This window comes from Aphanomyces invadans (genome assembly GCF_000520115.1).
Source record: "Aphanomyces invadans strain NJM9701 unplaced genomic scaffold supercont1.23, whole genome shotgun sequence".
Taxonomy (NCBI): domain Eukaryota; phylum Oomycota; class Saprolegniomycetes; order Saprolegniales; family Verrucalvaceae; genus Aphanomyces; species Aphanomyces invadans.
In genome coordinates, this window is record NW_008580168.1 from 209,203 (window position 1) to 225,948 (window position 16,746).

Genomic DNA, 16,746 nt, shown 5'->3' on the forward strand with positions numbered 1-16,746 from the left:
GGCCCATTCCCCCCTAAAACGGTCGTCGATGTTTCCGCAGCCCGGTCCATTGGCAACAGCCAGATCTACGCCTCCACGGAGGTCCCAATACAAATTGGCGCGCGCTCGCCTCAATTGCCCGGCCTGGCGCCGATCGACATGATCCCAGTCCACGACATCAGCTGCATGAAGATCGTCCTTCCGTCGTTGAGAACAGGCAGATATTGGGTAGTGCGGCCCCACCACGCCACTTCCATCGCACGACGAGCACGCATTGTATCCGTGTGTGTATTGCACCATCGATAGCACCTCCCACACTGCAGTTGAGGTCTTGTGGTCGAGCGCCACCGTGTGAAAGCACAATCTGGCGATGGCATCGCTGCCACTGGACAAACGTTCACTTGTCCGCCGTAGACCGATCACACCCTGCCGAGGTCGGACGTGACATTTTGAAACGAAGTACACATCCTCACGGTGCATTATTCAAAGTTTGAGGACGTTTTCACCGTCGCCACAACCTGATCGCCCACAGCCGCCTTTGTTCCTGTGTCCACACGGACGAGGAAACACAACGCTGCGTCCCCCAGGGCCACGTAAAACGCACTCCATCGTTGACCGTGATCACCACCTCTGTAGCACAACACGGAATCGTTGATGTCTTGTCGTGGTCAGCGTTTATGTGAAGAAGGCTCCGTCGAAATGGTCGCCATACCCATGCTTGGACCAACTGCTCAAAGAACTGCGGACGATTTCTGTTCGAGTGCACAAACCGAGATGGTTGGCTCTCCGACCGATTTGGAGGTCAAACGTCTTTGTCAGCTCGTCTGTGGCGGTCACTCCGCCGCCCTGGCATTGCCAACTCGACAGTTCCATCACGTTTGACACAGCCTTGTCACCAAAACCCGATCGAATCTGGTCTGCCCCACATCTCGGCAGAATCAAATACTTCATGTCGGCCGTCACCCAGTAACACCTTGGTGCTCGTGCAAAGAAAGGGCTCCCACGGTTCGCCAAGCCATGTGTGCAAGTCGCTGCCTTTCCCACGCAGAAACTTACCCACCGACATCGTACAGGTCGTCGCGGTCCCATGCAAAGGCTGGTATTGGTGGCCACTGCTAGTGTCGTACGATTTGGAGCACACCCCATTCGGTCGGCTTTGTTGCCACCGCCTCCATCGCGTGGCCAAACACAGCACGAAGGAGTTTATTCGCTTTTGCTCCCTGCTCTGGATCCGACTAGCACGTCGTTATTCGTACCCGAATGATTTCCGCACAATGGTGCATCTCTTCCTGCAGTCGATCTTGTTTGGTGATTGTGGGTTGCAGTGACAAACTGGAGGATGGCTGTAGCCCAACAGAAGATCTATGAAATGTGGTTGCTCTTGACAGGTCGGCGCGTTGTTCACGGCAGTAAGCACGCGTCTCTACGGGTCTTTCTAAACGTCCAGACACCCCCAGTAGTCATCGCTACCGGTTCTCATGGGATAGATCACATTGAGGTCAAGGTGCGGTTGACTAAATGCCCTCGTGGTCGCTGCTGGAATCTATATGCCGCCGACCGCAAGAGCAGTGCTGCAACGCGGACCAGTCAAGCATTGCGAAAGTCCTCTCGCCCACGGCTAGACCACTGCAATTGAGCCGACCATCTCGACTCCCATACTTTTGCCCGTTTATGACTTCAGCTCATGTCTAGGAAGCCAAGCATCTTGAACACCCCGTTCAACCGACCCACCACGTGCATTTTTCAAGCCCTGGCAACCGTGCACACTTCACGGCGCTGTCGTCCCTCTGTCCAGCTCGTACGACTGAAGCGACGTTGGCCAAGTGGAGAGCTGGCCTGTCATCGAGATTGTGCCCACCTGCATGTCGTCAGTGGCGAAATGCCATGACAGCATACGGAGTTGGTCATTTACGTGTCGTAAAGCGGTGAACGTTCCTGGGAAAGGCAGGATTCATTGGGTCGTCTGTGTCGTAACTGAGTACGCTGTTTGATTGGCTCGGCCATGTTGCACCCTCGTGCCAATCTCCGCCACAGACCCGTTGCGATCTTTGCCAGTTGCGAATTCGTATCTGCTAACTTGATCCAAGGCGTGCTGCGCGCGCGTACGCAGGATGAATCCGTTCCGTCGATGGTCGGGTAGGCAATCGAAAAAGTCGCCAAAGCATCGCAAGGACAGCTTCACGTTGGAGTCGCCGCCGTCATTGAGCCACGAGATCCTCGAGCGTGAGCCGTCGCTCGTGGTGTCCCCGACACTCACGCGTCCTTCCGAACCGTCGCAGATTGACGCGCTGTTTCGTGACATGATGGACAAGATGCCATTGTCGAATGCCGCCGCCGATCGGATGTGGGCGCTTCCGATCCACCAAAAGTGGCAGCTCGTCCAGGAATGGTCCAAGAAGCACGAACACGAACGCCAGCACGATCACGAACACCGACAGCCGATCTTTTGGGTGCAAAAGCTGCAGGCGGTCGCGTTGGACACGGGTGGCGGCGCCACGTCGCTCACAGAGGACGAGGCGAGGGGGCTACATGTCCTCATGCGCGGGGCATCGAAGGAGGTATCCATGACAATCGAGCCTTCCTACTTGACGCAACTCTTGTTTGATGGATCTTGCAGTGGCTCCACAAGTTTCATCGCCACGGAGGGGTGACGAGTTTGTGCAACTACATGGCCGCGCTGGCGTTCCGGGCAGCCGACATGGCCGACCCAACATTCACTTTCGACAATGCTGTCCTGCTCGAATGCCTGCGCTGCTACAAGACACTCATGACAAATCCGTGCGTCATTGTTCGTATTGATCGCTTTCTAACCTGACGACGTGTTTCCATGCCCAGGTTTGGTTTAGAACTTCTTCTCGACTCGACCGACCACCACATCGACACCCTAGCCCAGTGCCTCGACTTCTCCAACTATTCCCAGCAACACGTGACGATGATGGTGCTCGAGATGTTGTCTGTCTTTTGCTGGCACTCGGAGCGAGGGCAGGTTGCCGTCGTGCAGGCGATGGGGTCGTACCAACGCACACACAAGGAGCGCGCGCGGTTTGCGAGCCTCGTGCAGTGCCTCACGTCGTCCGACAGCACCGATCTCCACGCGGCCTGTTTGACATTCATCAACACGATTGTCGGCGCGAGCCCCTGTCTTGAAGATCGCGTCCATGTGCGCAACGACTTTTTGGCGCTCGACATGCTCGTGGTGTGCCATGTGATCCAGGCCAAGTTGGAACCTCCCCCGAGCCCGCCACGTTTCGGGAGCATGTCCCCATCACAGGAAGAGCAGTTTAAGCCACCATCAGCCAAGGCGTTTGTCAAGCAGCTGCGTGTGTTTGAAGGGTTTATGGTGTCGGACATGGAGGAGACAGTGACCCACAACGTCGACCTGACCAACGTCGACGCAGTCTTTGGCCAACTCAAGGCGTGGACTAGTCGATACGGGTTTTCCGACCGCCTTCTAAACGTTTTGTTGGCCCTCATGGGGATTCCCGGTGAAGCTACGATGGGCACAAAAATGTGGGAGCTCATGGAAGAAGCCGTGCTGCAGATCACGTCACTGCACACCTACCAGTAAATCTTGCGACGATTTTACCTCGCCTACTTTGCGTAATGCGAGGTCAACTGTAGGGACTTGGCTGGGGCACCCCGTCAAATCTCGTTTGAGTGGGTTCGCGACCTCCAGGACAGTGTCGAGTTGTTCCAGAGCAAAGTGGACACGATCGCAACGCTCGAGTCGACGGTCGCGGCGCTGGAGGCGCAGTCCAAGGTAATCCGTCCATTGAAAAGCAGGCTGAAGTTACTTTGGATGTGCTGTAGCGTTGCCATGCAACGGTCAAAGCCAGGGAACACGAAATCGCCGAGCTCAAGTCCGCCCTCGACTACGTTTACGCCGAGCGGCTCAAACATCAAGTAGGCGCAGCCGATGTGGCGAGCTCAACCCGCCTGCAAACGTAGTCCATCGTATGCGAATCGACACAAACGTGGGTTCCTACGACCGTGGCGGCTGTGCAAACCGATCGATTGTACGGCTGTGAAGCGGTCGAGACGCAAACCGATGACATGCTGTTGCCCACGTCGAAAGATTCCCACTACGACTTGAACTTAAAACGGCTTCGCGATGGCACGGCAGCTCGTGACGATATGGAAGCCAAGATGCGGGCCGAAGGGCTGAATCCAGCCGACCTCGTTCGCGCCGAGTACGGCTCGGTAAGGAGGGTGCCATTATGCGTAAACGCTTGATTGAGATTGTGTGATGTTCAGCAGCCATCCATACCACCACCACTTGCCCCCTCTCTGACGATGGATCCAAAAGTGGACAAGTATTTCAAGCTCATGAAGATGGGAATGCTCAAGGAGCACGTTCTGCTGAAAATGACAGCCGAAGGACTCAACCCGTTGCTGCTGGACGCGCCACCAGCAACCCCACAACAGTCCGTCACCGAGGCGCAACCCCTGCAGCAACAACTCCCCTTGGCCCATTCGTCTCCCACACCTACACACGTCAACGTTGAAAAGTCCGTCAAACTACTCGAAGTGGGCATGCCCAAAGACCAAGTGTCGTTGAAGATGCGGGCGGACAAGCTTGACCCTGCGCTTCTCGACCAAACGCCCCCTCCACTACCCGACCTCTCCACGACATCCACTGCCATTGACCCCAAGTACGAAAAGTACACGAAGCTCGTGAAAATGGGAATGCCCGAGGGACAAGTCTTGATGAAGATGAAGGCTGATGGCGTCGATTCTTCTGGCTTTCAAGTCCCCTCTGCAGCTCCCCCTGTGCTCACAAACGCTCTGCCCATTGTCCGCGCTGCACCACTTGCCCCTGCAGTCGACCCCAAACACGAAAAGTACTTAACCCTGCTCAAGATGGGAATGCCAACAGAGCAAGTCGCCCTCAAGATGAAGGCGGACGGGTTGGACTCATCTGTGTTAAATCCTTTGCCACGGAGCATCTCCTCGCCAACTAGCGACGCTTCGTCGTCGATTCTATTGCCTCCACGGGAGGAACTTGCTCCGTTGGACCCGCAGTACAACAAGTTCGTCAAGCTATTGCAAATGGGCATGCCGCTCGAGCAAATCCAGGTCAAGGTCAAAGCGGAAGGCCTGGACCCGAGCAAACTCACAGTGGCGTTCGCACGCCCCTCGCTGACATCGTCATCAGCTGCACCCGATGTCTGCGAGTGTTCCAAGCCCCCGGCGTCGTCCCCACCTGTGCCCTCGCCTCCATCTTTCAAGCTACCGGCCAAGGTATCTACCGTGCCCCGTGTAAAACTTCGCAGGTAGGCCGTTCTCCCTTGTCGTGGATTACTCTGCAACGTCGTAGTTTGTACTGGACGCCTCTTGCCGACGCCGCCGTCGAGGGGTCTATTTGGCTCAACTTGGATGAAACCAAGCTCGGTCTGGACTACACATTGCTCGACAAGGAATTTGGCCAAGACAAGAAGGCCAACGACCCAGCCGTCACGTCCTCAACAAAGAGCGGCAGTGGGAATGGAACGACCCTTGGGAAACCCAAGACTGTCCACCTCGTCGACTCGAAGCGCCAGCAAAACTGCTCGATTGCCTTGTCGCGATTTCGCATGGCACCAAAGGACATCAAGGCAGCCATCGTCGCGCTGGACGACAAGCTCTTGACTTTGGAGAGGTACCGAGGCTTTGTGGATCGAACACTGGTTCAAGTGACGTGGATAGGATTCAGAGTTTGGCTGCGATGGTGCCAACCCCCGAAGAGCTCGATCTGGTCAAGGTGCGATGGGCTGTTGGACTCCGTGCCGGCGGCACTCACAAATCGCGTAGGGGTACGAAGGGGACGTGGCCGTTCTCGGCGAGACGGAAAAGTTTTTCCTGGCAATATCCGACCTCCCGCGGCTGTCGAACCGATTGAAAGCCATGGAAGCGACGTTGACGTTTGGTCAACGATACGATGACGTCAAGGGAAAACTGAAGTTGCTCGAGCAAGCGTACGTGGACCTAAAGGGATCGACCAAGTTGCTGTCGTTGCTGGAAGTCGTACTGGCCGTGGGGAATTACCTCAATCGCGGGACCTCCCGAGGAGGAGCATATGGATTCAAGCTCGACATTCTGCCCAAGCTAACCCAGGCAAGACCGGCTGCATTGAACGGGCCGCAGGTACTCACATCGAGGACATACAGGTCAAGGCCACCACCAGCCCAAACAAGACCCTTCTCCATGTCATCGCCGACTACGTGGCTGCAAACGTGCCTGCCGCCCACGACTTTTACGAGTCGCTGAGAAGTCTCGAGGATGTGTCTGCGATCTCGTTTACACTGCTCCAGAGCGACATCCACGTGATCGAAGCATCGCTGCTCCAGATCGAGCAAGAGGTTGCATGGCATGTTGTCGCTTGGCGTGACCGCCGTTCGTATGTGTAGAAAGCGCACCAAGACGACGTGTTTCGTGCCAAGATGGGGACCTTCTTGACGTCCGCGCAATCCGATTTCCACTCGCTGCAAGCCGCCATGTCGACGTTCCATGCCAAGTTCCACCATCTTACGCTGTCGTTTGGTGTGGACACGGCCAAGGGCTCGAACGAAGCGGTAGGACATGTACGTAGCGGTGTCGGCTCATGTTTCGTGGACACTTGCAGGATGCTGTGCAAACGTTCTTTGGGACGTGGTCAGACTTTTGCAGGACATACAAGCGAGTCGCGATCGAGAACTCGGTGCTAAAGGACAAGCAGTCCAAGCTAGAGGGCAAGGCCAAGCATGACGAGTCCAAGCGCGACCTTTTCCAGCAGTTCACCGACTCGTTGGAAGGCGATGCGAGTGATATCGTAGCGAACTACCGCTCACGCCACCACAAAGGCGCTGACGGTGGCGGGGGCCTCCTTCGAAAGGATCTCTCGCGCCGGCGGCTGAGCTCTACCGCTGGGCCTGCCACGTCCTAGTAATGTCGAGTATCCGTACGTTTCCGGATAAAAATGAATTTCGCAGGCACTTCTCCACGTGGACAGAGCACCATGGTTACAGAGCTCGATGCAACGGCTTGGCCTCCAGCCGCCGCCTGGCTCAGTGTAGCCATGAGCACACTTGTAGGAGCTCTCACGTTGATGTACTACATCTCATTTCGCCTGGTGGCGACCGCGCCTTCCGCCGCATGTCCAGCCGCAGACGCAAGAAGCACTGACGGGAAGGTAGCGGGGCCAACGAAGTACGAGTTGTTCGTGACGGCAGCAGTTAGCCAGTCCCCTGTGGTGCTCTTTACGACTGGCGGGGTCACTCCAGTGCTGGACTTGTGTCGACTTAACCATGTGCAGCTGCATCACGTCAACCTTGACCGCGTCGCTGGCAAGGATGCCATCATTCAGGAACTCCAGCGTCGGTGCGCACTCACGTCGCAATGGCATGAAGTATTGTTTCGAAATGGAGAGTTTGTCATCGATACGTCGGCCAGCAAAGTCTTGTCGATGGCGGAATCTCGAGCGCTTGCAGGACGCTTGGCCATGGACCCCGACACGTTTCTTGTTCCAAACATGCCAGGCGCCGATATTGTCTTGTCGCTGAAACCATCCTTGCTGCAACGACGCGATGCCACGTCAAGAAGTCAGAACCTGCCAGAAACCGTCCAAGCCTTCCTGGCATGGGAGGTGGATTCTATCCCGTTCGAGGCCACTGCGTCCTTGCCGTTGGCGAGGCGGCCACGAGCAGCAAACCGCCAGCGAAGCCACCTGGCTGTATTGTCTTCTTGCGGCTCAACTATTGCGCACACAGCAGACGAGTTTGGTGCTGATACAACGGGAGGCGAATTCGTGCCATGGGAGATCATTGACACGGTGGTGATTACATCCACATCGTTCCTGGCGTTGCCACAACCAGGACAAACGGATGCAGCACATCGCAACGGCGTGAGGGTGCTGGGTTCTGTCACGTGGGATGCCACAAGTACAACTGCAGCATCGTCAGCTTGCGACTGGGAGGTATGGCTTGGTTTGTTGATCGAGCGAGTCTCACGAATGAGTTGGTGATTCGATGCTAGGAACTCGCTGGCCAGCTCAAGCGAGTTCAAGACAAGGTGGGCTTTGATGGATGGCACCTGGCAAACCTGCCCGAGACTGCCATTGAGACGCTCCTGCCACACTTGACGTCGTCATACCTTCTGTGGTCCGCAGACGCCGCGGATGAAGTATCACACGATCTTGACGCACTCACAGCGCTGTTGCCCGTGGTCGATGGAGTAATGTTGCCACCACTGACGGACAGAACGGCTCTGACCAAGTTGGCCAAAGTTGCAGGAGGCCATCGCTGGAAACTCCACTTTGGCCTCGATCCATTGCAGTCGGACGAAATCTCGGCGCGGATGCTGCGGTTCGCTGACGCTTCCATTTGCGTCCCAATTCAAGTTCGTACTGCCCATGCATCCAAATTGTAATGGCTGGTGCACGAGTGACGTCGTGTTGCTGGGTAGGCTGTCACAGAGGCTGCGTTTTGGGCAACGAATTGGCGGGCGCTGAGTCCCGTGGAAAACCTTCATGGAGGTGGGTCGGAAGCGCTGTACACTGCGTTCAACGTCGGCCGTGGCGAGAGCACAGCCATTGACGGGCGTGTGGTGTCATCTACTCCTTGGCAAAACGACGCTCATACCGACGTGCTGCCCACGTTGAACAAAACCAAGTCGCCCATCCACATGCAGATCTCGATGGACATGTCGTTTCAAGGCGGGTCCAGCCTCCAACTCTCGGTACGCCTTTGCTCAACGTCGCTTGCATATTGAGTCGTGTGTGGTTGTAGGCAACATTGCCAGCCAAAGCCAGAGCGAGTGTTGAGCTGCTGCCGTTGCAAGTGCATTTTGCCCCACGCAAAGTTATCCGTGTTGCGTATACGTTCCATACCGCCGCAGATCCTGCCGCGTTCGGGATCGCCCTCAACCTGACGTCGAAAGAGGAATTGGTGCTGCGAGGGGGGCCTGCTGCTGCCCAGCCATCTCCACCTCACTACTCGTCGTTGTCGCCTCTGCTTGGCCGTGCCAAACACACGCGCGCGTACGGCCCGGTTTCGGAAACCCTCCAAAATGGATGGAGGACACGTGTGTACCATTTGGGCGGGGCGCTGTGGGACGGCCACGTCATCCAAGCCCTGTCGGTGTTTGGAGTGAATTTGAACAACGACGCCGAGGTGTGGGCAGTGCATCTCGGACAAGTCGTCGTTTGTCCATTGGGAGCGATGCCATCTCCTGCTGTCACGGCGGTGGAAGTCGACCACAAGACAGCGACCCTTCAATGGAACGTGCCGTCGACGGTGCAATACACACACGTGTTTGAACACGTGTTTGACGGCCAAGACTGCGGCGTCGTATGGCGGGGCCGCGCCACCCAACCTCGCTGGCCATTGCCTCCACGAAGCGAATGCATGACTTTCTACCTGCAACCGGTGGCTTGGACCGGGGACTTGGGCCCGTGCCAGCGAGTGACTGTGTTGGCACCGCGTGAAGATGGCATGGCCCATTGAGAAACGTTGGCGCGAGCATAGCCACATGCATGCTAGATCAGACAAGTGCATGAGCAGATATACTTCGTGTCGAAAGGAAATCGTACTGTGCGAGTGTTAACTGGTGAAAAGCTTCTCTACCATGTTTAGGAAGCAGAATGCACGAACGTCATGGCCCATACGATGTCGGAGGAATGGCATTGCATGGAAAGTGCTGTCGCGATGGGGGTCTACTCGGCGAAGGAAGGGAAGTTTTGGAATCGGGCTGACTATAGGTGTAGGCCACCACGGGCAATGTATCGAACAAGCGCACGTTAATCGCAGGAATATCGCCATCACGTCGGTTTGCGCAATGCTGGTTGTGGCAGCTGGCACATCCAGGAGATCCGGCTGAGGCTGCCCTACCAAGCCATGCACTGACATGAGGTGTCACGGACAGGACACGCAGCATCGATTCCAGACTGGCTTGAAAGCACCGCTTTCAAGTCGCCCACAGATTGCCAGCTCATACAATCGTTATCACAGGTTGGCTTTATGAAAAAGCAATAGCACGCGGTATGCGCGATTCATTAAAACTTGTCCGAAGCCTCCGCTCCCCCGCCGTCCGGGGAATCGCATCGGAAAGAATGAGCAGAATTGTCCGAGATCGCGTCCTGCATTGGAGAGAGTCACTGGGAATCTCTGCCAAGGAGATCGACTTATTAAGCCAACTCAATGGTCGCCAGCAAATGACGTTCGAAGGCAAAGTGGAAGGACGAGGTGATTTCTCTAGACTGCGAAGGGCATGGCAACGTTGAGCAATGATGAAAAGGATGCAATTTTCATCGCGCTTGCGACGGAGATGGGTCCTTCACGTCTTGCGATGGCCATGGGAGTGACGTGGTGGCCCCCCTCGTCGCTCGACTTTGCCTCCAAGTTTCAGGGACAACATGACGTTCTTCTACCTGCAACCGGTGGCCCGGGCCAACGAACTCGAACCTCCAGAGTGTGGCCGTCGTGGCTTTGTGCAAAGAGCATCGATATTCCAAGTGTAACCGGTGGCCCTGACGATGTAACCGGTGGCTTTGAAAGCAGTTACGTCCTCGAGCACTGGTGTGCGTGGCCCTTCGCGATGGCCCCGACGACGACCGGCGCTGGAACGGATGACCAGGTGAAGAAGAAGACCAAGAGCATCTCGCACAAGTTGTCTCGTGCGTTGGGCCTCAAAAGCCGCAAGACCAAGAGCAACAACTCAACTCCACAAGGTAAGACTGTCCTGTGCATCTTCCGCATGAGAATCCATGTGGATTCCGTACAGAACCAGCCAACTCGGCCATGCCGACCAACGAACTCGAAATCGAACGCCTGTTTAGCGAAGCGGTGGAGAACATGGCGTTGCCGAAAGCTGCCACGGATCGCATGCGAACGCTGCCGTTGAGTCAAAAGTGGCAAATCATCCAGGACTGGATGGCGAAACAAAACTCAAAAAGCCACCATAGCGAGCGCACCCAGCCGGTCTATTGGGTCCACAAGTTGCAAGATGCTGTCTGCGAAGACGTCACGACGCTCACGAACGACGACGCACGGCAGCTGCATGTGCTCATGCGCGGGTGCGACAAGGATGTAAGATCCACTCGCGCTACGCATTTCTTTCGTGGCTGTGCTTGATACACAAGCTAGTGGCTCACGGAGTTTCACAAAGAAGACGGCGTTGTCGCGCTCACGGAATGGATGGCGGCCGTGGCGTCGGAAAACCACACGACGCTGCTCCACGATGCCATGCGCTGTTTGAAGTGCCTCATGAATAACCAGTACACCCATCCTCCTCCTATCCCACCGCCATTATCCTGAACGTCACGTTTGTCGGCTTGTCTAGCCACGGCATGCAGCTGCTTCTCCAAGAACCCGAAGCAATCGAAGTGCTCGTCCTGTGCCTCGATTTCGACACCCCTGACCGACGCGACATCACGCTCATGACGCTCGAGATGCTGTCGCTCATGTGCTGGTTCTCAGAAACGGGACACAGCGCGGTCCTCCACGCGATGGAGCGGTATCGTCGGGCTAACCACGAAAGGTCCCGGTACTGGAGCGTTGTCGAGTGCATCAAAGACGGGGAAAGCCTTGAGCTCCAGGCGGCGTGCCTCACCTTTATCAATACCCTCGTGAGCACATGCTCGGCGCTGGACGACCGAGTGGATGTTCGAAATGACTTTTTAGCAATGGACCTTCTCGTGGTCTGCCACGCGATCGAAGCTCAGTACGATGCCCTCGAACCAACACCGACAACGACGACTTACGGAGCTTGGGGCCAAGGGGATGCTGAGAAAGCCGCGGCCAAGTCGTTTTTCAAGCAAGTCGAAGTGTTTGAAGGGCTAATGCATTCCGACATGCAAGACACAATCGCGCACGGCCTTGACCTGGCCAACGTCGACGCTGTGGTGGATCGACTCAAGCAACGCGCCAAGGCCCATGGCTGGTCGGACCGGTTGCTCCATGCATTGCTCGCGCTGCTCGTCATTCCGGGTGAAATCTCGATCGGAGAAAAGATGTGGGACATGGCCGAAGAAGCCTTGATTCAAATCACGTCGTGTCATACATACAAGTAGAGCATACCTCCATCACTATCTTGGCATTCACACCATGAGGTAGGGATCTGTCCACGAAGCGCGTGACGTTTGCCGCAGTCAAGTCGGCGCTCAAGCAAATCGAAGACTTGGAACATGCCAAGGCTCATAACGAGCGGTTGAAGGCGGAAGTGGCCCAACTTCGAGGCAAATTGATTGTGCTGCAAGCGCAACCGATCGTGAGGCGCCGTGATCCTGTTGGCTAAGTAAACTGACTGAGGAACGATAGAGTGCTGAGCAAGAAGCGACACTGGCTAAGATCGATGACAGCCACACGTTGACGCAAGAGCTGCAAGCAGCTCTCGCGAAAGTGTCTGCCTTAGAATCCCAAGTCGCCAAGCTGCAGCAGGACGGCGTCGATTCTTCTGCACCTGGAACGGACCTCAAACGAATTTCCTCACTGGCACCAGTGGAACCACCAGGTGCGTTGATCTTATCCGCGATGCTTCGTCAGTGGCTAACTTCTTACGATAGCGACAAAAGCGCCAGTTGCAGCCCCAATGGATCCCCGCCTCGAGAAATATGCCAGGCTGGTCAAGATGGGCATGCCCAAGGAACAAGTGGCGATGAAAATGAAAGCCGAAGGGATGGACATCCGCGACCTGGATGATGTCAAGACGGCCGGTGGCGGGCCACCGTCTACAGAGGAGAAATCCATGGTTTTGTCTGAGTCAGACGCCGATCCAGCGTACGAAAAGTTTGCGAGGCTCCTCAAGATGGGCATGCCAGTGGAGCAAGTGCAGCTCAAGGCAAAAGCAGAGGGCCTCGATCCCTCCAAATTGGCACAACCTAGTCAAGCCCAACATCCTCCAACCTCTTCGTCGTCGTCTACAGGGCCAACACCTGATGCCAAATACGACAAGTTCGTCAAGCTATTGAAGATGGGAATGCCCAAAGACCAGGTGAAGCTGAAAGCCCAGGCAGAAGGTTTGGATCCGTCGGTGTTGGACACCATCCTGGCAGCGTCATCCTGTGGCTCGACTGGCAGCGCTGCGGACGCCCCGCCGCCGGTGCTCCAGTTCACTGGTGCTGCAAAGGTCTCCTCATCAGGGAAACCACTGGTATCATCACCCGCTCCTGTTCCATCCAAGCTGCCCCCGAAGAAAGCCATAGTTCCAACCACCAAACTCCGCGGGTACGTCAGCCTTCGCATTATGCACTGACACATGCCAGGTTGTACTGGACGGCGTTGCCCGATGCCGCCGTGGAAGGGTCGATCTGGGAAAAGATGGACGAGTCCAAGCTCGGGTTGGATCTGAGCGGAACATTGGACAAAGAGTTTGGCCAGGACAGCAACAGCCGCACGGACTCGATGTCGACCCTTCCACCGCAAGCTGCCGCCATCAAGCCGAAAGTTGTGCACTTGGTGGACCCGAAGCGGCAGCAAAATTGCTCCATCGCTCTCTCTCGCTTTCGCATGACACCGCTGGCACTAAAGCAAGCGATCTTGACCCTTGACGATTCAGTTCTTACATTTGAACGGTACGCATGACCCTACTCTGGCGCTGAGCCGTCGATCCAACCCTGACGCATCTATAGCGTTCAAATTCTCGAATCGTTGGTGCCGACCCCCGAAGAAGTCGAGCTAGTCAAGGTGAAATACCAGCCTTGCAATTCACACAGTTGCAACGCGAGGAGGCTGACTTGGATTCTGTGGCCGCTTCTAGGGCTACGAAGGCGACCCTGCGATTCTTGGGGACACCGAAAAATTCTTTGTGGCTGTGCTTGACATTCCCCGGCTCGCCCAGCGCCTCCGCGCCGTCCACACAACATGGATTCATCGATCCCGTGAAGACGATGTTCGCGCCAAGGCCATGGTCCTCGAGAAGGCCGTGTCCGAACTCACGTCATCGCATCATACTGTCGCCGTGCTCGAGATCATTCTCGCGGTCGGGAATTATCTCAACGGCGGCACCTCGCGCGGCGGTGTGTGGGGCTTCAAGCTCGACATTTTGCCAAAACTCGCCCAGGTTCCCCAACCTCGAGCTCTCAGAACCCTCAACATTTTTGGCTTCACCGTTGTCGAGCGCGTAGGTAAAAGCCACGACATCGAGCGCCAAGTCGCTGCTGCATGTGATTGCCGACCTCGTCGTGGCCAAGGCGCCCCATGCCAGCGCGTTTTACGACTCGCTGCCGTCCATGGAAGCAGCGGCCGCCATCTCGCTGACCCAGCTACAGACGGACCTCCGCGGCATTGAAGCCGCCGTGGCAGTCGTGCAGCAAGAGGTCGGTCGAACTCGAGCGACGTGTTGACGTTGCCATCCTGGTGTAGTTGACGCTGCAGCGCGATCCATTCCGCTCGAAGATGCAGCCGTTCGTCACAACAGCGCAGGCGGACTGTGCTGCGATCAAGCAGTTGCTGTCGCGTCTGGATGGCCAGTTTCAGCGAGCGATACGGTCTTTCGGAGTCGACAAGCCGTCCGATGGGGTAATCGTGTCGTCGAAGTCTTCCTTCAGGTCCACGTTGGTCACAGTGGCTCTGGACAGGACATGGCGCAGTGGTTCTTTGGGCTATGGTCGGACTTTTGCAAAGCGTACAAGCAGGCCGTGGCTGAGAACGACCAGCGCCGCAAGGACGCGCTCAAGGCTGCGATGAAGCCAAAACAGCACCGATTATCTGCCGACCTGCCCGAGGACGATGACTTGTTCAATCAGTTCTCTGAGTCCCTCGAAGGAGACGCTCGAGACATCGTGGCCAAGCTTCGGAAACGCCATCAAGGAGGCGGCTCGGCAAAAGAGCAACAGGCGCCAGCCAAGTCGGCCGTCCTCCAGAGCGAGTTGTCTCTAAAACTGGCGCGCCGGCGGGAGAGTGTGCGCCACAAAAAGTAAACTCCGGGGTCGTGATATTACAATTCAAGACGACGATATACTGCCTATGGTATACTGAGGTTGGTCGATAGATTTGTGTTTAATTGAGTGAGTATTGCATCATGAACTGGGCAAACTGGTTGCGGCACCCGAGGACGAGGTGGCCCAGGTCGAGCGCAACGACATCTCCGTAGTGGGCGCCTCCCATGATGTATTTGAGGACGGCAAACAAATCAACACACATGGCTTGGACGGCGTGGACGCTGCACGCCACAGCTTTGGCATCGTCCAGATCCTTGACGGTGTTCTCAATGCCGTTGAGGTTCCTTCGAAGGGTCTCGATGTCGTGTGTGTTGCATCGCCGACACTTTTTGTCCTGGCATATGTCGGCGACCACGTCAAGCAACAGGTACAAATCTTCCGCCATCGCCAGGACGGTCGCGAGCATTTCTTCGAAGTCGTAGTCTGTTAATGATCTCGTTCGTTTGACGGGATACGCTGGCGCGATGGCGGCGTCTGATAGTCGGCGCTTCTCGCGCATGATCGGGCGCGACTGCTGCAGTGTGGTGGGCATGGCTAGCTGGACCGGCCCTGTCGCATGGAGCATGGTGCAGTCGTGGCGGAATTGCGGAATGCCATCATCGTGGTCGGTCGCGTTGGAAAAATTCGCGTGCAACATTGGTTTTTCGCATATCGGTGTGTGATTGGTCCATATCGTCCAGCCAATCCGAATCGAGCACACAATAATTTTATGCAACTCGGATTCCCACACGATTCCCAGTCAAAATGTATGGCCGCGAAAAAATATTTTGTTTTTGCTGGGACGATTCACTGCGAAAGGTGAATTGTTTGGGGTGCCGAGGCGGAGTGACACCGATGACGATGCGCAACGGGTCAACGTCCGTCCTGGGAGTTGGCGCAATCAAGCGAACACGAGCACGTGTATGCACATCGTATTGACTGAGTGCGTACGGTTCGCATGGAATGGAGAAGGGTATGTTGCATCCAACACGGAGCGATTGTTTCGCGTGGTGTCGATGGTGCGGTGAAATAGGTGGTGGGCATGTCTTCCGTCCCAACGGAACGTAGCGCTGATACAAACCAAGACGACAACTCGCCGTGCGACGTCCCGGTGACCAGAACGTTGCAACGCCCACTCTCGCGGCCGGTCCAACAGGGCCAAGCATGCCCCGTGCCGCTCATCTTGAATTTGTCCGCGTGCCATCGACACTGCTAGTAACGTTTCAGCAGGGATACAAATATTTTTCACAATTTTCGCGTGCAGGTGGCCACACGGCATGCTATGTACGATCGATAATCGATTGAAATATATTTTCGAACTATGGACGATACATGTTTTTTAATATAGTAGCAGGAGAACCAACCTGGAAAGCAATTTTTTACAATCAAATCGATACTGCATGGATTTATTGATACTGTACGTGAATTTACCATGTGCGTACATCAAAATTTTGGTTTTGCAAAGTTGCGTAGACAATTGCTGTGCAATGAACACTCCCCACGACCTATACGTGAGTTATCAGTATGGCGTAAGTGCAAAAATATCTGAATCTACAGTATCCTAAAAGTCAATATGTCTAAAATTTACTGGTGGAAATATATATTTCTTCTTTTTTTTTATTTGCGCACTTCCCATAGAGTCGATGGTGCACGTTACGACGGAAAATTCACCCAGTGGTACTAGTTTATATTTTTGAATTATAACATGGGCATGGCATTCTGAACACTCAAGCAAAATCCCATCATTTTAGCAAATGGGTGGCATTATTGGACACGACAATAGATACGCTTGCATGACAGTACAAGTACACGAGATACAGCCTTGGATTTTCTTTTCACGGCAGCCCTTGATTGTACATACATTCTTAATAATACAGTTCGCGAAATAAATATATGAG

The 16,746-nt window shown here is 55.4% G+C and overlaps 4 protein-coding genes across 6 annotated transcripts; 3 read left to right on the plus strand and 1 right to left on the minus strand.

Annotated features, from left to right (window-relative positions):
- Positions 1–2,090: 2,090 nt before the first annotated feature.
- On the plus strand, positions 2,091–6,937 carry H310_09822 (the record flags this gene model as incomplete). 2 transcript variants are annotated; one of them, XM_008875995.1, is made up of 13 exons in its annotated part: positions 2,091–2,537; positions 2,597–2,757; positions 2,815–3,543; positions 3,601–3,739; positions 3,790–3,882; positions 3,928–4,179; positions 4,234–5,252; positions 5,297–5,617; positions 5,665–5,719; positions 5,770–6,072; positions 6,126–6,317; positions 6,366–6,530; positions 6,581–6,937. In XM_008875995.1, the coding sequence occupies 13 exons, from the start codon at positions 2,091–2,093 to the stop codon at positions 6,878–6,880; spliced, it is 4,176 nt and encodes a 1,391-aa protein (XP_008874217.1). In that variant the 3' UTR covers positions 6,881–6,937. The 2 variants fall into 2 exon arrangements, with proteins under 2 accessions (XP_008874217.1, XP_008874218.1); XM_008875996.1 differs by having other exon boundaries at positions 6,126–6,530.
- A 6-nt stretch (positions 6,938–6,943) lies between these two features.
- Positions 6,944–9,569, plus strand: H310_09823 (hypothetical protein). The gene is made up of 4 exons (XM_008875997.1): positions 6,944–7,909; positions 7,969–8,331; positions 8,398–8,670; positions 8,721–9,569. The coding sequence occupies exons 1-4, from the start codon at positions 6,953–6,955 to the stop codon at positions 9,435–9,437; spliced, it is 2,310 nt and encodes a 769-aa protein (XP_008874219.1). The 5' UTR covers positions 6,944–6,952; the 3' UTR covers positions 9,438–9,569.
- A 925-nt stretch (positions 9,570–10,494) lies between these two features.
- H310_09824 lies at positions 10,495–15,479 on the plus strand. Of its 2 annotated transcripts, XM_008875998.1 has the most exons (13): positions 10,495–10,660; positions 10,714–11,018; positions 11,076–11,206; positions 11,272–11,997; positions 12,045–12,198; positions 12,249–12,441; positions 12,494–13,154; positions 13,193–13,501; positions 13,559–13,613; positions 13,687–13,989; positions 14,054–14,245; positions 14,292–14,447; positions 14,507–15,479. In XM_008875998.1, exons 1-13 carry the CDS (start codon positions 10,528–10,530, stop codon positions 14,846–14,848), a joined length of 3,660 nt encoding a protein of 1,219 aa, XP_008874220.1. In that variant the 5' UTR covers positions 10,495–10,527; the 3' UTR covers positions 14,849–15,479. The 2 variants fall into 2 exon arrangements, with proteins under 2 accessions (XP_008874220.1, XP_008874221.1); XM_008875999.1 differs by having other exon boundaries at positions 13,687–14,245.
- Positions 14,844–15,448, minus strand: H310_09825 (hypothetical protein). Its single transcript, XM_008876000.1, has one exon. It carries the CDS (start codon positions 15,432–15,434, stop codon positions 14,928–14,930), a length of 507 nt encoding a protein of 168 aa, XP_008874222.1. The 5' UTR covers positions 15,435–15,448; the 3' UTR covers positions 14,844–14,927.
- Positions 15,480–16,746: the final 1,267 nt, after the last annotated feature.